Source organism: Acipenser ruthenus, chromosome 31 (assembly GCF_902713425.1).
Source record: "Acipenser ruthenus chromosome 31, fAciRut3.2 maternal haplotype, whole genome shotgun sequence".
Taxonomy (NCBI): Eukaryota; Metazoa; Chordata; class Actinopteri; order Acipenseriformes; family Acipenseridae; genus Acipenser; species Acipenser ruthenus.
This window is the reverse complement of record NC_081219.1, coordinates 15,130,801-15,157,124: the sequence shown is the minus strand read 5'-3', so window position 1 is coordinate 15,157,124 and position 26,324 is coordinate 15,130,801. Positions and strand designations below refer to the sequence as shown.

At 48.1% G+C, this 26,324-nt stretch overlaps 1 protein-coding gene across 2 annotated transcripts; it reads right to left on the bottom strand.

Annotated features, from left to right (window-relative positions):
- Positions 1-71: 71 nt before the first annotated feature.
- LOC117396676 (neural proliferation differentiation and control protein 1) lies at positions 72-26,234 on the bottom strand. Of its 2 annotated transcripts, XM_059005730.1 has the most exons (9): positions 25,929-26,234; positions 13,381-13,527; positions 5,572-5,670; positions 5,205-5,411; positions 4,639-4,705; positions 4,136-4,220; positions 3,939-4,018; positions 3,437-3,536; positions 72-2,721 (listed from the first exon to the last, which is right to left on the bottom strand). In XM_059005730.1, the coding sequence occupies exons 1-9, from the start codon at positions 26,029-26,031 to the stop codon at positions 2,650-2,652; spliced, it is 960 nt and encodes a 319-aa protein (XP_058861713.1). In that variant the 5' UTR covers positions 26,032-26,234; the 3' UTR covers positions 72-2,649. The 2 variants fall into 2 exon arrangements, with proteins under 2 accessions (XP_058861713.1, XP_058861714.1); XM_059005731.1 differs by lacking the exons at positions 13,381-13,527; positions 25,929-26,234 and adding an exon at positions 9,607-9,895.
- Between the last annotated feature and the right edge of the window lie 90 nt (positions 26,235-26,324).

Below are 26,324 nucleotides of genomic sequence, written 5' to 3'. Positions count from 1 at the left end.
TCATGTACCCAACCCCCCCCCCCCCCCTCCGACAAACATACAAACAAGCCAACAAACCAACACAGCTGATCTGCAGTGTAATACAAATATTTAATAATCATGTCTACATGCAGGCAGTCCCAGCTGAAAATGATTTGTACATCTCCAAACAGGCGTGCCGCTTCAGAGGAAAGTTTAAAGCATCACTGGGTTACACTGAGCCCGGGCTGCCTGCTCCCCCCCACGGACTCAGCCCTGAGCCTCCCCCTCCCTCACTCCAGAACCGGGGGGCAGGGCTCCATGCAGCAGCAGCAATGGGCGGGCCAGCCTCTCTGTATAATATAAGACACACCCAGGACCAGCACTCTTCCAGGGGCGTTGCCTGTGGTTCTGCTGGGAAACTGTAACCCTGGCGCTGTGTCAAACTGAGACTCGGCTCAATAGAGAGACGGTGGAGGGGTTAGGTATTGATCACTGGCAGCGTTTTTTTTTTTTTTTGATTATTATTAAAAAGAGTATTGGTAGATATCCCATTCATTTGTATGCTGCAGGTTTTTACCAGTATGCAGCTCCCAGGAACACAGCCCCTGTGTGTGGGGCTCGGTTCTCAGTGGAGATGTAAAGACAGGTAGGCTGTGGTACCCGTGCTTGATGCTCCTCAATACTGCAGCCTTCAGATAAACACACAACGCCAGGAGTGTGCTTAAGAGTAGTTAAAAAGAAGGACAAAGAAATCCTTTGCGCTTCATTTAAAATACAAGACTCCCCTCCCCTCCCTTGTGTGAGGGTGCTGAACCTCTTCAAGACAGAGACTACTGTTAGCAAACAAAAGTATGAAACCCACTTCTGCAAAGGGTTTGTTTTTCTACTGATCCCTGCGTGTCGGAGGCGTCTCTGACCCGCTTGAGACTTCGGATACTCTGCCAGTGGTTAATACAAGCCCTCCCCCTGCCATGCAGTTTTCAGCAAATGCTTCGCTGATGCTTGGCTACTGAAATACGAATTGGGCAAGCACAGTGGCCCAGTCTGCTTTTGCATAAATCATGAAGTGTCTCGCAGACGTGGGGAAAAACAAACAGAGACAGAGAAAGAGTGAGAGCTTACAAACAGAATTAAATATAACACGTATAATTGCAAAACATTTGACATAGTGTTCAAACACCGTATCTAATGCAGCTCTTAAAGTTTCACGTCAGCCACGCGGCTACCTGATGCCTCGGCCGTGCTACCCACTGGCCAGTCTGCCCCCTCCTGCCGCACGCTTTCACATTCAGTGGACGCCTGGTAACTGCTGAGCACACGAGATGCTATTCCTGCCAATGCTACGCAATTGCAAGGGGTATCAATTATCAGAAAGTAATCTACAGTTTTTATAAAAATCCCAGTTTGCAGAAACAGTATGTGCCACTATCCAATCAAGATGTGTGATTAAATGACTCGGTCTAGATAAACATTGTGCCTATACATATAAATATATGTTCCTATATAAATCTAATCTCCTCGTGCCTCTGTCTGTATACATACATTTATATATGTATTTACATTAAATACATTTGTTTGAATATGCAATATGTTTTTTTATGTCATGTAGATGGTTGGATATGAAAATCAAAGTGTTTGTGGAGTGAAGCTCATGTTTGTACTGCAATGCGATTGCAGTGAGTGTGAGTGTGTGAGTGTGAGAGAGTAAGCATGTTGCTGAGTGAGTAATGATATGCATCGCTATGCATGTGTGTCGCTCAGCAGAAATATTCAGAAGGATTAATTGTGCACTAAAGCAAACACGGATTCAAATCACAAGAACAAAACCCCATCCCCCGTCCCATCAGCAAGCAGGAGGTATTCAGCCAATGGCAAAAGAAGGCAGACTGTTTGTTTAGAGGAAGAGGGTGTCAGATTGCCCACAGGAGAACCTCTTATTCTCTGATATTGGGATATAGAAATAGATTTATTACAATGACGTGATGGCGATGCTGGGGCCCTCGAACCTGCACTTTATTTAAAGCTTGCTGTTTTTATTCATTCTTTCAAGCTTAAGCGATACTTGCTAAGTGTCTCTCTAGCAATGTCTCGCAGAGGCTTGGGTGTTCTCTTGTGTTTCCATACAGTCCCTGTCCTGAGAGAACGCACACACACACGCACACACAAATCCATCTTTAAATAAAGCACACGTTTTTCAAACCCCAGCCAGTAAGTAATTGCACCAGCTGCAATAAACAAATCTGATTTCAAATGCAATATTGTGCCCACCAGCACGACTGATAAAACCTTAAAAAAGACACCTAAAAAAGGCAAAGGATTCTGGCCATAATCCCACACGTTTCCTCGAGGTCCGTCTGCCACCCTCAACCCTTTTGCTACCCAGTAAAAGTCCGACAACACCAGTTGTCTGCCCATTGCTCCCACTGGTTCCAGTTTAGTGTGTGTGTGTGCGTGCGTGCGTGTGTGTGGGGAGGGGGGTTGATTCCCAGCAGTGTCAAAGCACAATCCATAGGGGGCGCTATGGGGGTCCCCGTCCTGCCAATTTCAAATCCTTTTGCTTTCTTCCCCTCCTCGGACTCCAGTCTCAGTAGAGAAGCCTGTTCATCTCTTAAATCCTGCCTCTGTTTGTGCAGTCCAAAGCGAGGGGGTTTCAGGGGGTGGTTTTGGAAAGAGGGGCAGGTTTCGGGGTTACTGGTGGTTCTTTTGGGGGCGGAGAGAGGAATCGTCAAATAAGGGGTTCTTCACTTCCATTTCTCCTGTCTGAAAGAGAGACACAAACACAAGCGCCGGTTCATTCAAGAACGCACTGAACACGGTTCCAACACAGCAAATACGTGCCTGGAGAATGAACATGAACGGGACGCGACAATGTGTTTCTAACCCCCCCTTCCAGACACCTGCTCTGAGGAGGACCTGCCCCATTACCTCCTGCCTGTGTCACAGAGCTGTGGAGAGGCGTGGTGCAGTGTGAACGGGTCAGCAGAGGCTCCAGGGCAGGGGAAATAATCCAAACTTTCAATTCAAATCCATTGTCTTACCTCTCACTAGCATAACACTTTTCTTACAAGTCCAATCTCCTCCTTCCATAGTTTTGTTTTTAATCACATCTTTCCTGTACGTCCCTTTGGTAAGTTTCACTCTGACTCAGGGAGGGGGGGGGCCCATATCCGGCCACCACCACACTGTAGATTCACTTCCTGTGCAGCAGGTATTAGGACACCACCTGAAACATGAAACTCCCTTTTGCTGCATTTTAAAGATCCCGATACCAGGAAGTGAATCTACAGTGTGGTGGTGGCCAGATATGGGGCTCCTCCCTCCCTCCCTCTCCCCCCAAAGGGACGTACAGGAAAGATGTGATGCTGATGAGGGGAAGACAGTGCTGTTTCTGCGACGCCTGGGCTCTGCTCCCTGTAATGAAGCACACCTCTGAGTGCTGTTCTGTGAGCTGCATGTATTGTGCCATGCCACTCACCGGGGCCAGTCCAGGACACTCGTACACAGTGAAGTCTCCGTCTTCATTCTCCTCGTCTGATGTGGCACCGGAGCCTGGCTCTTTGGGCTCTTCTTTGTGTCTGAAAACACAGAGAGAACATCGAGAGACGTTTAGCCTGGGAGTCAGGGTCTCCGAGAATCCCTGCTGATCACGTTTAAAACTGAAACAAAAACAGCTGTTTAAATTCCTCCCATCGTCAAATACCAAACGCACGGCGCGTCAGTAAACCAAGACGCACTGGGACAGCCTTAATCGCAATCCCACAAACGCCAGGCAGCTTTCATGCAACCCGTTTTCATCAGCTAGGATCAAGCTTGTTTTGATGTGGAACTATTCACAAGGTGACAGACAAAAAAATGCTTTAAAAGGCTTTAAAAACGTCGCCCCTCCACCAAGCTGCTTCATGAATTGCTGAAAAGGTTGCTCGGAAGTGTCCTGGTTTCAAACGCTTGAGACTCTTTTCTGACGTCTGTCTACTCACTTCTCCATGGACAGCATCTGTTGTTTCTGATGCTGGTAATGGTACATCTGAGCGCTTTGTGCCAGCTTCTTATCACCGGGCTGAGACGAAAAAAAACCAAAAAACACCTTGCATAAAAAAATACTGCAAACCAGGAAACTTAACAGTGCAGATTGTGTTTTTTAAAAAGCCGATCTTGGTGAAAACGTCTCACTTACCGACGTGCCTTCGAATGTGGTGGGGCCCATCACTCTGAACGCAGGATAGTCCACCTTCTGCGCTAAACGCATATCCTTCTGTAACCTGTAGGGGGAGCAGGAGAGCACACGTCATTAACACCCAATAGAGAAACAGAGCTGTAAGGATATTGACTGCTGCGTTACATCTTTATTCTAAAGGGCTTTCTATCCCAGCGTTTAATATCCAGCTACTTGTTTCTTTATTCTGTATTAGGAATAAAAAAAGAGACCTGTCCTATGCATGTAAAACCTTAAAAAAGAAGTCAACTAAATAAATAACAAATAAAGCCAGAATTGGACGGTGCATGTTGTTATTAATATTCTCACTCTTCTTTTGATTGAAAGCTGCATCCTCACATGCATGCAAACACTCATTATAGGGTTGTGCTATTGAAGACTGCTGTAAGCATGCATGCCAGTACGACAGGACTAGAAGAGTCTGCTCACTTTAGAACCAGTGGAGTTCTTTAAAAGAGTCTTACCTGACCCAGCACACGCCAGCTACTATCAGAGCTGCTGTTCCAACCACAGTGCACACGACTATCATGGCTAGAGAGAGAGGGAGGGAGAGGGAGAGGGAGAGGGATGAGAAGACCAGTCAGGCACAACCCAGACGGAGGCAGAGGTTTAGCGAGCGTCTGATATGACAGAACGGTCCGTCTCCCTTCGTACTGTAGTGATATATAAACCCAGTGTTCACAACACCGCTCCCGGCTCTCCTGAGAGTCTGCCTACGTCAAAGCACAGCACTGGCCATTTCGAACAAGAGCAGGACTGGCCGTTTCGAATGCTGCCGAGTACAGAAAGGAGTTATGACGAAGGAAAACTAATCATAACACACAACGCGAGGGAGGGAGAGGCCGTCCAGACAACAAGGCACTCTGAGTGCGAATGATTCAGTCGAGGCCCACGAAGCTGTGCAAGACGTCACGCAGAACGAACCTTCTAAATTTGCACCTTTTCAGCCAGTTGTGAAACAGTAGATTTATTTTATTTTTTTAAGTATTGCTCTACAGCTCAGTCTTGGTTCACTAGTCTTGGTACATACTGAGCAGCAGCGCATCGTTGCCAGGGTAGGGTGATGTCACAGGCCCGTGCCGCACGGTCGGTTTGGTGGGGGGGTTTGCCGTTGTGGTGGGGCTTTGGCTGGCCTTGGCCTCCCCAGTGGCAGACTGGACATCTGCGTTCATTTGGACTGGGATCTCCTCCTTCCTGCTGGTTTCCAGCGTATTCCCAATCACAGTAGACGGGTTGTCTGTGAGGAGAGACAAACAGAGATCCATTACCTGGAGAGCTTTCTAATATACAACAAGCACAACAGGACCCTGAAGGGATTACAGGCACACGCGCCCCTTTGAATCGGTGACTCATTGATAATGTTATGGCAGGTGCTCCTTATTTGTTGGCCAGCTTACCTTCTTGTTTGAGTTCTACCTGCTGGTGTCTCTGTTTGGCAATGATGGAGGCCAGGTAGTCGATCTCCTCATCCACACTGGGAACAGTCGACATCTTTCCTAAGAGAAGGCGAGAGAGAGAGAGAGAGGGTGAGAGGGAGAGAGACACCCATACTATAATTAACAAAACAGCAGAAGTGAATTCCTGTTTCATCTTTCTAATTGTTGTCTAATTGCGCCATGATGTGGTCTCCTCCTGGATGCTGCCAGAGATTATGGAGGATATTCAGCCACCCGGAGTCATTACAATAGCATCTTTGTATTTTATTTTTTTTTAAAAGGGAGACAAACACACTGAAGTCAACAATCGAGAAATGGAATCCAAAAGGCTCTTAAGGGTTCTTAAAGGTTTGGGAGTCCACAATTGCCAGGACTATAAAAACTATTAACGAGAAAGTGATTCTACAGCAAAACCCCTAAAGATTTTGAGCAGCACTGAAATCGGTCACCTTCAAAGCGAAGAAAGGAAAAAGCAGACGGCGAAGACTGGGAAGGGGGTTACAGGAAGGGGTCATAAAGCAATATACAGTACCAGGGGGAGGTGTAGAGCCAGGAAGAGCAACGGGACAAAATGAAAAGCAAAGAAAGCCAGGATGAATGACAAGGCTGGGCCCGGCCGCTCCACGAGTGCATGCGAGGCAAAGAGCCCCGAAACAAAAGAAGCCACCATATAAAGTCTCGTCGTCAACAACAAACCTGCATTCCACAGGCATGGGGCCTGGCGCTCCCCTAGCAACCAGGGGCTCACAGTCTGTGTGTGGCAGAGGAACAGAGCACTGCAGGAGGGCTGGATCAATGACAGCTCCCCCCCCACCCCCCGTCCTGCCCTCCCTCTCAGACACAGATGTAAACAAGGCCTCAAACCGCATCAGAGCGGACAGCAGGTCCTGTACTGCCCTCATGCTAATGGGCGGCGGGGGAAGGCCTTGTGTGTGAGCATGGTGGCCAGGCCAGGGGGAGGCTAGAAGGGAAGATGGATTTCCCATCACCAAAGCAGCAGATTCAGAGAACACTACTGAGGGGAGCTGCAGGGGGCAGGGTCCAGTCACCTGTTCAGAGATCAGCCCAATATTCAGCCTGCTCGAGGGGGGAGCGAGGGGAGAGGGTAAGCTAACGCAATTCAATTGCAATTAGACACCTCGGGGAGGAAGTCTTGCAATATTTATATTAATGAGAGCCTGTCACGGAAATATACATGCAATACTACTCCTGTAAACTCCCTGTAAACCCCATGAGCAAACCGAAAAGCAGACCAGGGTACGTTCCATTGATTCGGTGCTGTCTTGCACCGACAAATCTGTTTTATAATGTCAGGAACTGGGTTTCCTAGTTTCAACCCCCGATGTGGTCCGACTAAAAATATCACTTAGGGAAGTTTTACTTTAGGTCGCTTTAGTATAAAATATTCAATACGTCTGTTGTTTGTAGAACACTGGCTTAATTGCTATAGTTTCTCAGATGGAAAGGGGACTGTGAGAGCTTTTTTCTTTTTTTTTTTTTTTTTTTTTAAATCAGAATTTGGAAAAAGGACATTCGTTTTTTTTTGCTCCCTGGTCTTGGAATAAACTTCAGGAAGAACTCAAACTCTGTGTTTGTATTTCTGAAAGCTTCCAGACAACAGAAACCCAAGATCCTATCAGCCCATTTGTGAGATGAGCTCAGGTCCAGGGAGCTCTCCAGACGTATATCACAGCCTGCATTCAGACAACAAACCTCTAAAAGGATTAAAACTCACTTCAAAAGAGCAGGAGTCAGATCTCTGTTTACCCCCCACCCCCAACTCCCCTATCATCTAATCCAGCCAAGTGCCCCACAGCAGGGAACCACTTGGGGGCGGGCCGAACCATCTGCATGTTTAGGGGTGTGGAATACATGTAAGAGCGTGTGCCTGTGTGGATGGCTGAACCATCTGGATAATTCTAGGTTTTGGTGCCCCCTCCCCCCCATTCCCAAAATGTTTGCAAAACAAACAGAAGCTGTTAATTTGTGAACTGAAACGAGAGCTGCGATATTAATGATTTATTCATTCAACTAGAAGGTGCTGCTGTGGGGAGCTGGCTGTGTCCTGGAAACCCCCTCACAGGGGTCTGCCTGCTCGCTCTTTATCATTCTTTCCAGCTAATGAGAGACGATATGGAGCTGAATAAAGAGAGACGCGGTCAATGTGAAATTAACAAGCTGCTGGGCAGTGAAAACAAACCACCCCAGTGCATCTGACAGGGAGAACGCTTCAAAGATTGAAAACGCCTGATCGCTTGATACTGAAGCCAGTGCATTCACCATCGTTTACCATGCTTTTCCAGACCTTTCTGCGCTTTGCAATGCTCATCTAAGCTTTACCATGCTGTCGCTATTCTTTATTACAAATGGCTATGCTTTTACTGTGGGACAATTTTAGAGATTTTCCTACATCCATTAAGGGTTCAAAACCTACATTAGAAATAACTCTGTTCTAATGCTTAAACTAACAGGTGCTTTAATCTCACTGGAGCAGATGAGGGACTCTGTTGTGAGCGAGCTGTGCTGCCCTCTGGTGGTCAGTGCTTCTAAATACGGCAGGAAATCAACACTGTGATTGAGTTGGGAGTTTAACACACATAACATTACATTTCAATAGTAATCTCATCGACTTCCTGCAACGGCTGGCACTCGAACTGGGCAGCTCCTTACTGCTGCAGACTGAAAACAGGATAGGAGTCAAGGGAAGGAACGCTGAGCTTTAACAGGAGCTGCGGGGACAGACAGTCCACTGATCCATCCTGAATTCTGCATGGGGGCTGTACTGTACGGTATGGCACTGTGTGTGTGTGTGTGTGTGAGAGGGTGAGCGTGCGTGCGTGGAGGACTTCAATGGCTCTTTTGTGGAGAACAGATCTTAGATCTTAGGTGATAGCATCTGCTATTAAAATATTCAGTCACTCGGTCGGCAAAACAAAGGCAGGAATGAAAACCTCGTCAGTGCCCTGAAGATGAACAAAGAACCAAACCACACCGTGCCAGAAGAACAAACGCAGCCACACATACGGATGACAGGAGTATACATGAGCACACACATGTGAATGTACTCAGACAAGCAGAGAAAAGTATCATTGGGCTGAACATAATAAAAGCCTTAAAAATCAGACCCCAACCCCAGTCCATGCTTGCCTGACCTCCCCTGCAGCGACACCCAATCAACAGCTGCACAGGTTACCAGGTAACAGACAGCAACCCCTTGGCAACAGGTTCCATCAGTCAGATCTGCACCCTTTGGCGCCCCCTGGTGCCTGCAGATATTCCTACAGTAAAATCATCAACAAAAGCTTCCACTCAAAGGGAAAGTCGCTTTTGAGTGTCCTGCACTCCCCCAGCGAGGGAGACTCACATTACAGAATTTAAAACGCATTAGAAACCTCAGGTCAAGGTGAAGCAGAGAAACAATACAGAGGAGCGGTTCAAACTGGACGCGGGGCTTTTGGAAATATCAGTTAAGGGCTGTCTCCTCCAGGAGACAGAAAGGAGCACCCGTCCTTTTGATTAGTCTGTGATCAGTGGGTTCAGCGCTACCCCTTTACAAGGCATCCCTTTACGCCACGAAATCAGCTGTAAGGCGACGTTGTCCTATTGTACCAATAAGATACTAACATGAAGCAAACTAATAAAATTACTGAATGAATGAATTGATTAATAAAAGATACAGAACAACGGATTCATGGGAATTGCACAAGCGAACATTAAACAACACCATTAGAGTACCAGTTTATACAAGCAGCTTCACAGCTGCAGGGAACGCGATCAACGGAAGCAGGTGCTACAGGAGTATATGCAGCCCCTGATACTGCAATCAAACTGCAGAATCAGCTTCATCACTGAACTGCACGAGCCCACCAAGCCTGTTCAAAACCACACAAACCAGCACACGCAGCTCAAGTGACATGTGGAACGGGGATGAGCAGAGCCAAGCCCCCCAGCTCCTGCACTGCCGCAGTGTGCTCCGATCGTAACGCCCGCTCTTACCTGTCCTGTACTGGAAGAGGCGCTCGCGGTGATGCACCGGCGAGCTGGCACACACCATCACCAGGGCACACAGGCACTCCGGAAACAGAACCCGCCACAAGTTCATATTGTGCAAACAAATCAATTTGAAGAAGAATCAAAAAGGCTTAAAAAAAAAATATATATATATTTTTGTATTACTCTTCGCAGTGTAAAAGCTGGATTTCTTTATATGTAAAACAACGAGCCACAAAAACACACTGTCGATTCAAACTGTTGAAAAGGCACAGGGATGAGGAGCGATAGCCAGTCTCACCTCTCTCTCTCACTCTGTCAGTCTATTGTATAGGACTGAGGGAACACCAGCATCTTACACCCACACACAAGCACAGACTGAGAGAGAGAGAGACAGCCAATCACAGGCCAGCAGGGAGAGGGGGGGGGGGGTGACATCACAAGAATCAGGGAACTGCTCGTGGTGGGAATCGCTGGTGCAAAGCAGAGAGCGTGGGTGCATCAGGGTCTAAGCGCGGGCTTCCAGATTTTAGCTGCATCAATCCCCTAAAAGCCATTACAGCAAAAAACGTTTTCGATTCAGAGCCAAGGCACCGTAACAGCACATCGTCCATCTGAAAAGCTTGTGTGTGTAATGGATCAGGGGTGTTCTGATCTGCTGCAGTGGGCAGGAGGTGATGTCAGACCTCCCTTTGAAGCCCCCTATGCAGCAGGCAGACTCTAATGGAGCTCAGCCCCTCAGCACAGAGCAGGCTGGGTGTGTGTGTGTGTGTGTGTGTGGAGGACAGCAAGGGCTGGGCTGGGAGCTGCTGCTCTGAAGCACTCAAGCAGCTGGCTCGTCACGCACCTCTTGGGTCGATGTGGGAAGATGACCAGCCAGGTATTTAACTATGACGGGCAATCTTCAAAAGCACTTCTGTCCTCATTAAAATAGCCACCCCCGCGAGCAATTAAAAAACTTCTGAGTATGAGAACACAGGGGATGGAAATCAAAGAGTCCGAACCTCCTCATCTCTCCAGTCTCATTAACCCTTGCAAAATGATTTGCAGAGCTTTTGAAATAGAAAGTGGACAGTTTTACACAGAATTCTAAATTGCTAACCCTGACAAAAATATGCAAAACTGAGATTAGAAATACATCCAAATGAAATAAAAATACATCAAATCAAATAAGTAACCCTCCAAGTACGTAGGTTTTTTTTTTTTTTTCTGTGACCCTGCAGTCTCAGCAGTGCTCATGTGAAGCTGTAACCTTCGTCACTTCCCTGCTCAAACACTCTACAGTAAATGAGAGGACCGAACCTGCAAACCCTCCCACTGGAATAGAACAAGGACAGGCTCTATACCATGCCCTCGTGATTGTGTGTGTGTGCGAGCATGCATGTGTGTGTGCGTGCATGTGGAGCAGTCAGTTCTTAATGTTTCTTCAGGTTCTCATGTTTCTCTGTGATCTCAGTGTCTGGAACAGTAATTACGGTGGTGCTCTGCATGTCAATGTGCTATTATGTAAAGTTCAGTCTCATTTTATTTAGTTTGTTTATATATATATATATATATTTTCAGTTGTCATTCCTAGGCTTGCAGCTTCGCAGCTGGTGCTACTGAATCCTTAACCCTGGGCAGTTCACACTCCGCAGCATCAATATTTCATAGAACAGCATGGCAGTAATTCTCAGCCATTAAACATTGATGGATCTGGCATTAAAGTCCTGTGTGTGTACAAGTGTACAGCATGTGCTGGGTGCAGCTCGGAGGCACGGGCACACACACATGCTGACACGTGCACACACACACACACACACACACACACACACACACGCAGGCAGAGAACAGGCCCTGGAGCTCGGAACGGGGGAGACAGATGGTGGACGGCAGATCCGCTCCTCTGTCAATATCTCACAGCATTCATTAATATGAATAAAGCACAAGGGTGTTTGTGTAGCACGGCTAATGCAAGGATGAATGTTTCATCAGCCAGCAGGTGGGTGTGCACGCCGTACCTGGGGATCACTTGCTATTAATAATTGTTTTGTGTGTTTTTGGCAAATCAACCCGACTCTCACAAGCCTGTAATAGCATGTCCACTCCAAGCTGGCACACGCAATTCTCAAACTTAATGAAACGAAACTCTGCTGCAGTGGGGCACAGCGGGTTAGGACTCCAGCCTTTCACCTGGGCTCCAATCCACTTCCAATTTCAACACCTTGGCAGATTTATAAATAATTAGCTGCACATCGAGTCTGAACTGCCCCCCAGTCCTCCGAGTGCATCTGTATACAGAGTCTACAGGGCCCGCTCCTCTGAGTGCATCTGTATACAGAGTCTACAGGGCCCGCTCCTCTGAGTGCATCTGTATACAGAGTCTACAGGGCCCGCTCCTCTGAGTGCATCTGTACACAGAGTCTACAGGGCCCGCTCCTCTGAGTGCATCTGTACACAGAGTCTACAGGGTGGATGGAAGTGTCAATGATCTAATTAACACCGTCTCCCGTGGCTCTCTGCTGCAGGGGAAACCCTGAACCGCAGGCAGACAGGTGTGTGCTATACATGGCAGGTGTTTTCCGAATTATGTCCAACTCTGCACCCTTTCACCTGTCCTGACAGCTTCCTGCTCTCCTTCCCTGCTGCTGTGAGATCAATACTAACCGCACTGGATGTTGAAGCACATTGCAGCACCTCATCAGCTGCTGTAGCAGGTCTTGGACTGTGAGCTGCACTGATATCGGGTATCACACAGGAGGGCATGCAGGAGAGTGGAGACCCCCAGCCTGAGACACAGTGTTAGGTCACTCTCCCTCTCCTCTGAACCACCCCGTTGAACCCTTAAGCCCACGATTGATTTTTTTTCAGCAGCAGCAAGACTTGCCTAAACTTGATTCTTTTTTTTTTTTTTTTGGTCTGATTAGTTTTTCTTTTGCTCGAGTTTCTAAACTGATTTACGAGCCCTGAGCCCCCGGTGAGTCACACAGATCTATAATAGCCCAGTCATGTTTGCTTCTGCAGAGCCGGTAGGATTTGCTGGTAATGAGCCTGACATTCTGAAGAGCTCTAAAAGGGTACTGATTACAGGTCAGCCTGCAGGAACGGCTGGCTTATTTCCATCCCCGCCACACACACACACACACACACACACACACACACACACACACACACACACACACAGGCTCCACACAAGAACTCCACACACACACGCACACACAGCTCCACACACAGACTCCACACACACACACACACACAGACTCCACACACACACAGGCTCCACACACACACAGACATCCCCGGCCCACATAGCCGTGTCTCCGAGTCTGTACACTGCACTAATCTCCCAGTCTGCAGCCCTGTCGCTATCCCAGCTCCCTGCCAGGGTCGTTAGGAGTCTCGCTCGTTAATTAGGTGTCGGGCTGTGTGAGTGACGTCAGTGCGGAGCTGAAGAGACTGGAGGTCAGGCAGGGGTTAATGCAGGGGCACGCATGCTGATTCCTCCAGCTCTACAAACCTCCCGGAGTGTGAAGGCAGTCACTGAGGGGCAGTCTCTCCATTAGGGGTTGCCTGGGGGGATCCTGGCTGTGGCCGTGGTGGTTCGGGTTGAGTCAAGCTAGCGATCAAGCTAAGGACCGAGTCTCCAAACGCTTATGCCATCAGCAGCATTAAAACCACGTCACCGGTGAAGGCAAAACCAAAGTTTTATTGCTTTATTGAAATCATGGAGGGGGTCATAACCCACATTGTAAATTCCAGACACAGGCATGCAGGCACCCATTATAACACACATGCACTCACCAGCATGCAGGCTGCGCGTCATCACCACGCAGTTCTTGTGTTCATCCTCAACCAGCGGGGAGATGCAGGGGCCGCACTCCCTCGAGCCAGGCTGGCAGAACTGCCGGCGCTGCATGGTGCAGTCCAGACTGCGGGGACAGCTGTCCACTAGGAGACAAGAGAGACACAGCACATGAACCCCTTACAGCACACAAGCAATCGAGCGCTGCTTCTTGAAATACATTTGAGAACATTGTTGTTGATGACACATCTCATTGTTCGATCAGCAGAGCTCATTTATCACAATGAACGCCAGTCATTCCTGACACGTGGACTGGTGCTGTCTGAGTCAAAACATTGAATTAGATCATAGGAATATACAACATAGAGACCACTAGACCTCACCCCCGCACAGCACTGACTGAAGATACTGCAGTGAGAAAAAACAAGGTGAAAAAAGAGGCCCCCATTATCTCGAAGCAGAGGCTTCAGTGTGACATACAGCCTAGCTCGTAGCTGCAGAAAAACAATCAGAAATGTGACATCGTTCTCTGAAGCCAATCAGAAAATGCCTGAAGCTACCGGCACTATAAATCAAGGAATTGTTTAAAGAGCCAAATATAAAAATGATCAAACGTTGCCTCCAGTCGAAACTGTGCTAGCGCTGCACCCGAGCTCTCAAAGCAACTCACAGTCACAGCTACAGCGAGCAGTGCACACATCTGTGTTTGTTTTATATTGTTAGATTGACTTTTTAATTACACCTAAAATTCAAATAACAAAACAGTGAAAGGATGGGGCAGAGAGCTGGAGAGATAGAGAGAGAGAGAGAGAGGGAGGGATAGAGTGAGAGAGGGAGAGAGAGAGCTGGAGAGGGATAGTGATAGAGAGAGAGAGAACGAGAGGGAGAATGTCCCAGGTTAAAGTCGTGCTTGTAAAACACTGCGTTAATCCAGCCTTCCCAACGCGAGGGGGGGAGGGGGGGGGGGGGGGGGTTGTACTGTCGAGGGCTCTCTGATTGAGTGAGGAAGCTCAACGGCTCTGTCAAGCATCTTCAGTGTAATCCTGGGATTGGGGGTGGGAGGTATAAAGCACACAGAGCTCACATAATCCCACTGCATGTCACCTGTCATGCACCCACCGTCACATGAAAAGACAAGCTCATTGCCGTAAAGGTGTATTCCATTATTTTAAATGGTATTTGTTTTTAATTCTATTTACCCAGCACTCTTTCCAGATCAATTATAAAGGAACACAGAGACACTGAAGAGCCACTGGAAAGCAGTGACTGGTTACTGCCTAGCAGAGCCGTTTTCATAAGCCAGAGTGCGTGTAATGCAGAGCCACGGGGGGGGGGGGCGTACAAGCTCACTAAACCGAGCCCTGTCACGTGGTGCCATTGGCATGAAAGCACGTCAAGAAATATAAACTAGGACAGAGCAGGATTTGAAAGCAGGTGAGGCTCCCTTCACAGAGTAGGAAGGGTATTGGAAGGGCACCCTGCTCCCGTGGGTTATCTTCACTTGATTTAAATAAATAATCAGTGCCTCTGGTGCCTCTGCCTGCCTGCACCAGCAAGATAAGGAACCATCTGTTGCCATAACGACTGTCAGAGCCTGGGCCGGTGACGTCATCAGATTTGCAGCATGCTCTCGAAAACAAGGGGCGTCTGGGATGGTTCAGCTCGTGACGTGTGGACAGGGAGAGGGGGGTCCATCCTCAGAACCCCAACAATACAGCCTTGTGTTTTAATAGCCTGGAGCAAGCAACGTCAACACACAGTTCAAAGAAAAGCCTGTCGGTCCACTGCTTTGAGACCCTCGTTACTACCCTGTTCTACAGAGCGGTCCAATCAAATCCAGCTCTTGGGAGCACATGACCTGGAACACGCCACTGCGTAAACAAACACACCAAGAAAGCTCCTGCTTCACAAAGCCTGGATTGAAAGAGGCCACACAACGAGAAAGAACGCGGGCGCTGCATTCTGTGATAGAAAGCGGATTGCGTCAGACATCTGATAGCTGGCACTGGGGTTATTTAACAACACTTGAAAACATCTTGAAAACTACAGCGGTGCGGAAAGCATGCCGGTCCCTCGGAGCTGAGCTGATCTGTTGGGTGAACCTTAGTGATGCTGGCAGATGTGACGCAGCTATCTTAGATTTTTCTGTCTGAAACGTTTGCCTCAGACGGCTGGTCTCAGACAGTTTGCCTCAGCTGGAAATTATGTCAGTTGAAGATTAGCTCCTCTGTTTACTCAGTGACCTCACCCATGGGCAGTGTCTCTGACCTCTGGGTATCACCTTGTATTTTACCACACCCTTCGATACACAGCACAATGCAGAAGGGCCAGTGGTCACCTCTTTCACAACAGCGATTCGGTTGGGAGTTTTCACTTTATCCTCAATCAATGCATTATACAACTACAAAACAAGCTTGTCCACCCCACTTGAGTGGCCCAAAAGCCCACTCCTGGCGCTGCAGCATCTTGTGCAGCACACGGACCTATATTCTGGGTTTGCTGTATCAGGAGTCATTGAACACAGGACCAAGAACAAACAATACAGTGTGAACAACACGCTGCACACTCTCACTCCCGGGTGTGTCAGACACAGCCAGGCACTGCAAGCAACCCTGTTACAGATTCCTACGTTACAATTCCACTCAAGCATCGTATGCAATCCCACAGCATGTCCTGTCGTTTGTCCCATGCACAATGAAGCACGTCTTTATGGGGCTGACTGATGAAGCGTCTTTTTGATAAACCAATTAGACAAGCCGGTCTATATTTTAACAAGCGCGTCCAGCTGAACTCAAAGCGTGTTATTCTTTGACTTGCATCGTTCAGCTCACCACCTAACTGAGATTCAGTTCAAGCAAAATAATCACATTTCATGCTTTTGTAAGAGTGTCAATGAGCTCTTTATTTGTACAGTTACTGGCACACGGTCTTGTATTGTGTTTTCATGCCTCAGGTAAGTAATGGTCCCTCTGATCTTATTTACATAGATTGCACACAATCGCATTTCAAACGCACATTCAAATGGGAGGATTTTGCATCTGGGAGTTTCACTCATTTTGTTCCTTCAGTCTCTCCTAATTCATTCTTCATTGCTTTACAGCCAAGACTTTCTGGGCGATCTTGTTTCATTTGGCTTGCTTTGCATGTCTTAGATATTTTGTTACATCATTTCACATGTTAAAAAAAAAAAGAATAATACTATGTGTTAAGATCGCCCAGAAACCAAGAGAAACTCGGGTTTAAACGTGAGCCGATTGCCTTCCTGTCAGATGCAGATGCAGAGTGGTTACAGATTGACCGATAGCCTCGAGAATCGTCTTGTATTGATCCCTCGCATTTATAAGCATGACGGATGTAGATACTGAAAGGTCCAGTTAGGGTGCGTCCGTCTGTCAAGCACAGCTCCCTGCTCAGGGCGGGTACTCTCTCGTTCTCAGAGAACAATGCGCCCCATTAAACACAACCTCACACAAACGAAACAAGAGCAGCATTCCTGGAGGTGCGGTCAGACCTGCTCCACTAAACACTCTCCTGTTCCTTCAGGGGACTGCCTTTCTTGTTTCGGCTTGTGTTAACTCAATATAAAACGAGTAAAATTTCATAAGGTTAAAGCCCCCCACCCCCACTCTAACTCCCCACTCCCCACTCCCCACTCCCCCCCGGTGCTGTTCTGAAATGGACTCCCCAAGCGTGGGTCAATTTCTGTTGAACATCCTGTATCCACAGCGACAGAGTCTCAATTAAGTCTCAAAACTGGCAGTCAATGGCAGAAACGATTCATGTCAGTTCCCATGGAAATGGTAACCAAGCAAGACCTAGCAACGGTGGGGATTTGTGCACTTCCTGTTTAGGTACAGACAGGAAAGCGAGACAATGGGGCTTCGTCCGCTGCTTGAAATATGAACCAGGGGGGAGATCACAACAAAGCAAACTGGGCCTGCTGGCATCAGTATCAGTATCTACATGCTACAGGTCCTTAAACATGGAAACGCTTTCGTTTAACGGAGGGAGATGGACTCTCATTCGCTGTTCCTTTATGATTCTGACACAGTCACAAGACTGTTATTATGCAGTGCAGAAGAGCTGATGACCTCTCTCACTAATTACCAGAGAGCTCTCACAGTGTCGCACGAATCAAAGCACATCGCTACACGGAAACAGTACACTTCACAAACGAAAGCAGACTAAACCAAAAGCTGCTGCTGCACATTAACACACACTGTTGTGGTCATTGAGCTGCAAACGATGCAAGAGCTCTTCATTGGACAGCCCTATAGTTCACAGCAGGCAGTGTTTGCTTTGCCTCTGCATGTAAAGGGCAGCAGGTGCTCCTGCTCTCACCCCACACAGTGACTTCAATCTCTGCCAGCGTGGCTCTGCACAGCACACCTCAGTGCTGGATCAGAGGAAGGGGAGAGGGTCAGGTTTCACAAACATGAGAGCCGGGAAAGTGAAAGACCAGGGAATCAATAATTCAGAGTGTATGGAACTCTGCCCATTGACTGGGGGGCAAGGAGGGAGCAATGCATTAGATGGAGAGAGAGACAGAGAGAGAGAGAGAGAGAGAGAGAGAGAGAGAGAGGAGGGAGCAATGCATTAAACAGAGAGATGGAGAGAGAGGAGGGAGTGAGATGGAGAGAGAGAGAGATGCATTAAACAAAGAGATGGAGAGGGAGGAGGGAGTGAAAGCGCGAGAGAGAGGAGGGAGCAATGCATTAAACAGAGAGATGGAGAGAGGAGGAGGAGGAGCGCACGACAGGGGGGTGAATAGAGAGGTGGGAGAGCCATCAATCCAATCCTTCTCCACAGCACAGCAGTCTCTGCCCTTTCTTTAATGTTCAAATCAAATTCTCCTGCAGCCCGGGTGCTCCACAACGGGCTCTAAATCACACGTTCACTCGAGTCCTGATCTATAACACCGCGAGCAGCGTGATAAATCAGCACAGTGCTGTGCTACTGCGGCCACAAACAGGAATTATTACAGAGCGCCTCGCTCATAAAACCCATACGGATTTCATGCATCCCGCGCATTCTGGGCTCATGGCTCTGTGAAGAGCACCACCAGATAGCTCTTGTTGAGACCCCCTCACCCCCTCACGCCCCGATGCCAGGTTTGCGATGCCTCCGTGGCACAGGGTTTAGGGCTGAATAGGTACTCTACTGTTTTATTGTAATTGTTCAGTTGTATACATTCCAATAATAAAAAAAAATATCTTGTTCATAATAGATCACATTAACAGTTTTTGAATTTTAGGAAGATATTTAAGCCAATTCTATACAGCATGCAGCACAGAAAACTCAGTGCTGTGGATCTGAGAGCCAGCTAATTCAATACAGTCTAGTGTAGAGAACTCAGTGCTGTACTGGGGATCTGAGAGCCAGCTAATTCAATACAGTCTAGTGTAGAGAACTCAGTGCTGTACTGGGGATCTGACAGCCAGCTAATTCAATACAGTCTAGTGTAGAGAACTCAGTGCTGTACTGGAGATCTGAGAGCCAGCTAATTCAATACAGTCTAGTGTAGAGAACTCAGTGCTGTACTGTGGATCTGAGAGCCAGCTAATTCAATACAGTCTAGTATAGAGAACTCAGTGCTGTACTGGGGATCTGAGAGCCAGCTAATTCAATACAGTCTAGTATAGAGAACTCAGTGCTGTACTGTGGATCTGAGAGCCAGCTAATTCAATGTGAACTTAAATAGTCACACATGATATTAATGCAGCAGCTATAAATATAATTGCCTTGGATTAACATGAAAACACAATGTAGTAACTGATGTAACCAGAGGGAAGCTGCACAGTGCTTTTCAAAGCAGTAATACTGTAGGTCCTGCCCTGTTAGTGATTCAGGAAAAAGTACTAATTCTTAACAGAACCACTGGGAGTTTCCATTCCCTGTGGTTATCATGCTTAACTCTCAAATATTTGAGCAGTCCCTTCCCTGCAACTCTATTTACTCAGCAATGTTCTTGATAAAACTCCCCTGAAGCCAGAACAACGCCACAGTCTCTGCTGCGTCACGGTTTCTCTTGGCAGTGAGGGAAGGAGAGCTGAACTGGGTGCTGGAGGAAAGCGATCTTTTCAAAAGCTGCTGCTGCTGCATGGCTGTGTCTCCGTGAGGAATCAATCCTGATGAGACCCAGGACACCAGAAGACCACGTCATCACCTTGACTGCTGCTCTTGGTTTTCGTGGGTTATTTTGGAAATGGCTGTCCCTGCAGTGTTACTGTAGTCAAAACCACGACCTTACCATTCCTCTCCTGCTCTCCTCTCCTCAACAGCTCGGACAAAACAAAAAAAACAGAGGCCTGAAGTTAGTTTGTACGGCAGCGCTGGTGGCAGTGGTGGTGGGGCGGGGTCTGTTATATTGGACGAGAGGAAGGAATTCATCTTGTTCAGAAACTGATTTGCATTTAGCCCAGTGTTGTCATTGGAAATGAACAGAAAACCCAGACATAAGTGAAAGCTGGCTTTCTTTAGCTGCTGTTTATTCTTCAATCCCATGTGACTGCAGCTTCACAGCGGAGAGATTGTGAGACGTGGCAGTGCTGTCTGCAGGGAGGGAGGGAGGGAGGGATACAGTGCCATGTTTCAGTGCAGCCTCGTGTTTACAGAGTAATTGGATAAAGAGAGACATGAAAGAAGCCTTGGCCAGTGCATTAAAATTAGATTTGTTTTTGTGAGAAAAAGACGGATCCCAACATTAGTGCCGCCGTGACCTGTTGCATCACAGTGAATTCTCATCAGCGGAGAGACGGGGGATGGGGGAGGGGGGGGGGGGGGCAGAGAAAAGTACACGGAACGTCAGAAATGTTTGTTTTAATGTTTCAGAGCTCCACTGCTGCTTTGGAACCATTAGTAGTCATGGCAATCAAGCTTTCTTTCTTTTACAGGTTTCTGAAAGGTGGCAGCTTGAGAGAAAGGCATGACATGTCAAGGGATAGGAAGCCAGAGATGAGAGGAAGAGATGAGAAAAAGGAGGGAGGGAGAGAGAGAGAGAGCAAGACCCTGGATCTTTGCACCTGACTGGATTCAAGGATGCTCTGCTCTGTCCTTGCTTGGTTTTGGATGATGTCGGTTGCCATACCTCTCGGAATGCTGTTTTGTTGTAGGCTGGTTTCAGGTTACCCCCCCTCACCTAACACACACTCACCACACCATAACCCAAACTCAGCCAGTCAGCTACCCTCACCACAGCAAAGCAGGGCTGTCAAACCAGCACAGGAACTCTCCTGAATCCAGTTCCAACCCCATCACGTTGCTTTAACACGTATTTACTCAACCATTTCAGAGTAAGGTCTGTGATATTCTCAATCACCGTTGACTGAATAATATAGACAGACCCATTGTAAACGTGTGACCGTTCAGGACTTGTGAAAACCGCTACAAAATAACAAAACATTCGCTATTCCGACATTACGCCAATGCAGGCACAGGCTGTCTTATTTCTGCAGCGTTATTATAAAGCTGTGGGCAGGAATAAGATCATCCAACACAACACAGTGTCAGCGGCTCTGAAATCCTGCTGTTGAAGGCTGACAGGTTTTATTGTAGCTTTAGAATTGTGCTGTACGTTCTTGACATCAGTGCCCAGGATAAGATGGACTGGCATTCTGACGGCGACCCGCTGGCTTCTCATACCTGGTTTACTTTGTGCCTGCCGCTCACCAGCACTGACTTTCCGTACACAAGATTACCTGCGGATGACCTTCATGTAATCGCTTGTGGCATTTCACCAGGTGTGTTGAGTGGAAAGTTATCTCGGCTCCATTCCTGATGTTTATTCACAATCACTCAAACAGGCAGCACCTTCTGAAAACCCCCTGGTTACGTCTCCTCACAGTGAGTAAACCCCCTGGTCACGTCTCTCCACAGTGAGTAAACCCCCTGGTCACGTCTCTCCACAGTGAGTAAACCCCCTGGTCACGTCTCCTCACAGTGAGTAAACCCCCTGGTCACGTCTCCTCACAGTGAGTAAACCCCCTGGTCACGTCTCTCCACAGTGAGTAAACCCCCTGGTCACGTCTCCTCACAGTGAGTAAACCCCCTGGCCACGTCTCCTCACAGTGAGTAAACCCCCTGGTCACGTCTCTCCACAGTGAGTAAACCCCCTGGTCACGTCTCCTCACAGTGAGTAAACCCCCTGGTCACGTCTCCTCACAGTGAACAAACCCCCTGGTCACGTCTCTCCACAGTGAGTAAACCCCCTGGTCACGTCTCTCCACAGTGAGTAAACCCCCTGGTCACATCTCTCCACAGTGAGTAAACCCCCTGGTCACGTCTCTCCACAGTGAGTAAACCCCCTGGTCACATCTCCTCACAGTGAGTAAACCCCCTGGTCACATCTCCTCACAGTGAGTAAACCCCCTGGTCACGTCTCCTCACAGTGAGTAAACCCCCTGGTCACGTCTCTCCACAGTGAGTAAACCCCCTGGTCACGTCTCCTCACAGTGAGTAAACCCCCTGGTCACATCTCCTCACAGTGAGTAAACCCCCTGGTCACGTCTCTCCACAGTGAGTAAACCCCCTGGTCACGTCTCTCCACAGTGAGTAAACCCCCTGGTCACGTCTCTCCACAGTGAGTAAACCCCCTGGTCACATCTCTCCACAGTGAGTAAACCCCCTGGTCACGTCTCTCCACAGTGAGTAAACCCCCTGGTCACGTCTCCTCACAGTGAGTAAACCCCCTAGTCACGTCTCCTCACAGTGAGTAAACCCCCTGGTCACGTCTATTCACAGTGAGTAAACCCCCTGGTCACGTCTCCTCACAGTGAGTAAACCCCCTGGTCACGTTCCTCACAGTGAGTAAACCCCCTGGTCACGTCTCTCCACAGTGAGTAAACCCCCTGGTCACGTCTCTCCACAGTGAGTAAACCCCCTGGTCACGTCTCTCCACAGTGAGTAAACCCCCTGGTCACATCTCTCCACAGTGAGTAAACCCCCTGGTCACGTCTCTCCACAGTGAGTAAACCCCCTGGTCACGTCTCCTCACAGTGAGTAAACCCCCTGGCCACGTCTCTCCACAGTGAGTAAACCCCCTGGTCACGTCTCCTCACAGTGAGTAAACCCCCTGGTCACGTCTCCTCACAGTGAGTAAACCCCCTGGTCACGTCTCCTCACAGTGAGTAAACCCCCTGGTCACGTCTCTCCACAGTGAGTAAACCCCCTGGTCACGTCTCCTCACAGTGAGTAAACCCCCTGGTCACGTCTCCTCACAGTGAGTAAACCCCCTGGTCACGTTCCTCACAGTGAGTAAACCCCCTGGTCACGTCTCTCCACAGTGAGTAAACCCCCTGGTCACGTCTCCTCACAGTGAGTAAACCCCCTGGTCACGTTCCTCACAGTGAGTAAACCCCCTGGTCACGTCTCCTCACAGTGAGTAAACCCCCTGGTCACGTCTCCTCACAGTGAGTAAACCCCCCGGTCACGTCTCCTCACAGTGAGTAAACCCCCCGGTCACGTCTCCTCACAGTGAGTAAACCCCCTGGTCACGTCTCTCCACAGTGAGTAAACCCCCTGGTCACGTCTCCTCACAGTGAGTAAACCCCCTGGTCACGTCTCCTCACAGTGAGTAAACCCCCTGGTCACGTCTCTCCACAGTGAGTAAACCCCCTGGTCACGTCTCTCCACAGTGAGTAAACCCCCTGGTCACGTCTCCTCACAGTGAGTAAACCCCCTGGTCACGTCTCTCCACAGTGAGTAAACCCCCTGGTCACGTCTCTTCACAGTGAGTAAACCCCCTGGTCACGTCTCCTCACAGTGAGTAAACCCCCTGGTCACGTCTCCTCACAGTGAGTAAACCCCCTGGTCACGTTTCCTCACAGTGAGTAAACCCCCTGGCCACGTCTCCTCACAGTGAGTAAACCCCCTGGTCACGTCTCCTCACAGTGAGTAAACCCCCTGGCCACGTCTCCTCACAGTGAGTAAACCCCCTGGTCACGTCTCCTCACAGTGAGTAAACCCCCTGGTCACGTCTCTCCACAGTGAGTAAACCCCCTGGTCACGTCTCCTCACAGTGAGTAAACCCCCTGGTCACGTCTCTCCACAGTGAGTAAACCCCCTGGCCACGTCTCCTCACAGTGAGTAAACCCCCTGGTCACGTCTCTCCACAGTGAGTAAACCCCCTGGTCACGTCTCCTCACAGTGAGTAAACCCCCTGGTCACGTCTCCTCACAGTGAGTAAACCCCCTGGTCACGTCTCTCCACAGTGAGTAAACCCCCTGGTCACGTCTCCTCGCAGTGAGTAAACCCCCTGGTCACGTTCCTCACAGTGAGTAAACCCCCTGGCCACGTCTCCTCACAGTGAGTAAACCCCCTGGTCACGTCTCCTCACAGTGAGTAAACCCCCTGGTCACGTCTCCTCACAGTGAGTAAACCCCCTGGTCACGTCTCCTCGCAGTGAGTAAACCCCCTGGTCACGTCTCCTCACAGTGAGTAAACCCCCTGGTCACGTCTCCTCACAGTGAGTAAACCCCCTGGTCACGTCTCCTCACAGTGAGTAAACCCCCTGGTCACGTCTCCTCACAGTGAGTAAACCCCCTGTTCCTTGAGAGGGAAATAAGACTCCCATTGCATAGCAGTTTGACCCATGCCTGGTTTTACAGAATGTGTGTATTTCACATACTAAAAAGTATACTTGAATTTTGTGCTAGAGTCTGACTATTTTGCCCATGCATCATTTTGAACTCTGTTTCTAATGTGTGCAAGGCTGGTGACTCTGTGCGGCCTGTGTGTTTTCAACAAACCACAGGATTTACACAGTCACTTGAAAAACAGCCACAGCAGTAAACATAACAGTCCGATTGAATTTCACCTGCATTAATAACCAAAGCCACGTCCATCATTTCACTGAGCACCACAGGTCCTGAAGAAAACCACTTCAAATGGCATTCTAATCCACTTCCATCTTCACTGGCCTTTCCAGTCTACAGCTAAACTGAATTAGCATGGATTATAAATCTGTCACAAACACACTTTGTGGTTTTCAAATGGAAATGATAAATGGGGGCGCTCCTAAATAGCAAACACGCCATGAATATTGTTTTCATTAACGTACCCCAGCTCTGTATTGCAGGCTTTCGTTTTAAAATTACATTTTCTGTACCGCTGGCCTTCCCCATTTGCACATGTATTTATTATTTTTGTGTTCATCGAATTCAAAACGTTCCTGGAGGGAAACGTGTAGCAAGATCCCTGACTGTCACGGATGATCCTTTTAGAGCCAGTGATAGATTTGTACTTTTGAATGACTATCTTTCATATCACCCTGCGCACAGACTGGTCCTCTCTAATCCCCGAGCGGCCAGATCCCATCCCTGTGCCCTCACCTCCACGCTCTCTCTCTCTCTCATTAAAACTGTACACATTACACAGACCTCCATGCAGATATACTGCTCCTGTGATCTTCAGGCAGCTTCATATTTGAACAAACACTGCTTCAAATGTATCCAGAGGCAAACAAAATGACGAGTGAAATCTCTTGTGCTGTTCGGAAGAGTGTTTGTCTCAATGTTGCCTTGTGATTTGGTGGGGTACTGCATGGGGCACAAGCTACACAGTTTAATTGCACTTTTGTGTTATTACCGTATAGCATTTTCAACCGTGAACTGCTAGTACCGCAATACATCAGCCAGAGCAAAGCAACCCGACGCAGATAACGATGTGCTTCTATTGTGAGTTTAATAGAGCGCACAGTGTATTATCATCGTGTCGCTCCATGCTATCCGCAGAGACTCGCACATTCACTGCGCAAACATGCAGATCAAGTCAAGTCATTACCGATGCATTGTTTACTAAACGCATTTGTTTGCCCGGCCTCGGCGTAATCGTGTAAATAAAGCACAGACAAGCGCTCTTATCTCACGATGGATGATGATATACAACACGCCTGCCCGCATTACACAGATTCCACTCGCGTTTCTTTCTGTCTTTCCTGTAATTAAACCTTCCCGGATTTAAAAATGCATCCGAAGATTGTTATCGTAAAGAACACGGATTCAAGAAGAGGCCTTCCCTGTGCTATTGCAGTACACCTGCACGCTGTAAATATATACTGTATATATGCCGCCCATCTACATACATACTAACTGAATCAGTACATGTTACTTAAATGTGTATGTATCCATGCTCCCAATACAATACGCAGTCTCTATTTCAATCTAGTTCAGTAGGCTAAACAACACTGGATTAAAGAAAAATATTAATTGTGTGATGTTTTCATAACATATGTTTGTTTAAACGCACTGAACTGAATAGGCGTTAACTATAATAATAACTATAATAATAACAACAACAATAACAACACCGATAATAATACTAATACTAATAATAATAATAATAATAATAATAATAATAATAATAATAATAATAATAATAACACTGTCATTGTTTTTTTTTTTTTTTAAGAGCACTGCTGTAAACAAAGAGCTATACTATTGAACCCATTTAAATAACTAAAACAATAATATTCACGTTATATATCGGTACAGAAGCAGTTTCATCGCAATTGTCTTTTTGCAGAACGCGGTGACGTCAATACTGCACTTACCAGGTAAACTGCCGTGGACTGTCATTAGGAAAGCGCACAGCACGGCTCCGGGCAACACCGCGGCGCTCAGCCGGCGCAACACACCTCTCCTCCGGTCTGTCATCCTCGGAACGGGGTCCTTACCACTGGAGAAGGGGGCTGGGGGAGTAGGGGCTTGTCATCTCCCCACAAACACAGAATTTAAACACTCGCCCGACAAACAGAGAAGCAAGAAGAAGATCTATTTTTAGCCAAGCAAGCCGCGCAGGTCTGCCTCGTACGCCCCGTGTCAGAGATGCGCTGAGGAGATCAGCAGACACAATCCAGAGAGCCAGAGAGCGAGCGAGCTGTCACACTGGCGTGTGGGGTGGGGCCGCACGCTAAGAGGTGTCGTCATGACGTCGGTTAAACTGGTTT

Coding starts and splice junctions, on each gene's coding strand:
- LOC117396676 (XM_059005730.1), bottom strand. CDS start 26,031: ATGACAGACCGGAGGAGAGGTGTGTTGCGCCGGCTGAGCGCCGCGGTG. Junction 3,537..3,938: donor CAGATGCTGTCCATGGAGAA/GTGAGTAGACAG, acceptor CTGTGTTTTCAG/ACACAAAGAAGAGCCCAAAG. Junction 2,722..3,436: donor AGTGTCCTGGACTGGCCCCG/GTGAGTGGCATG, acceptor TCTCTCTTTCAG/ACAGGAGAAATGGAAGTGAA.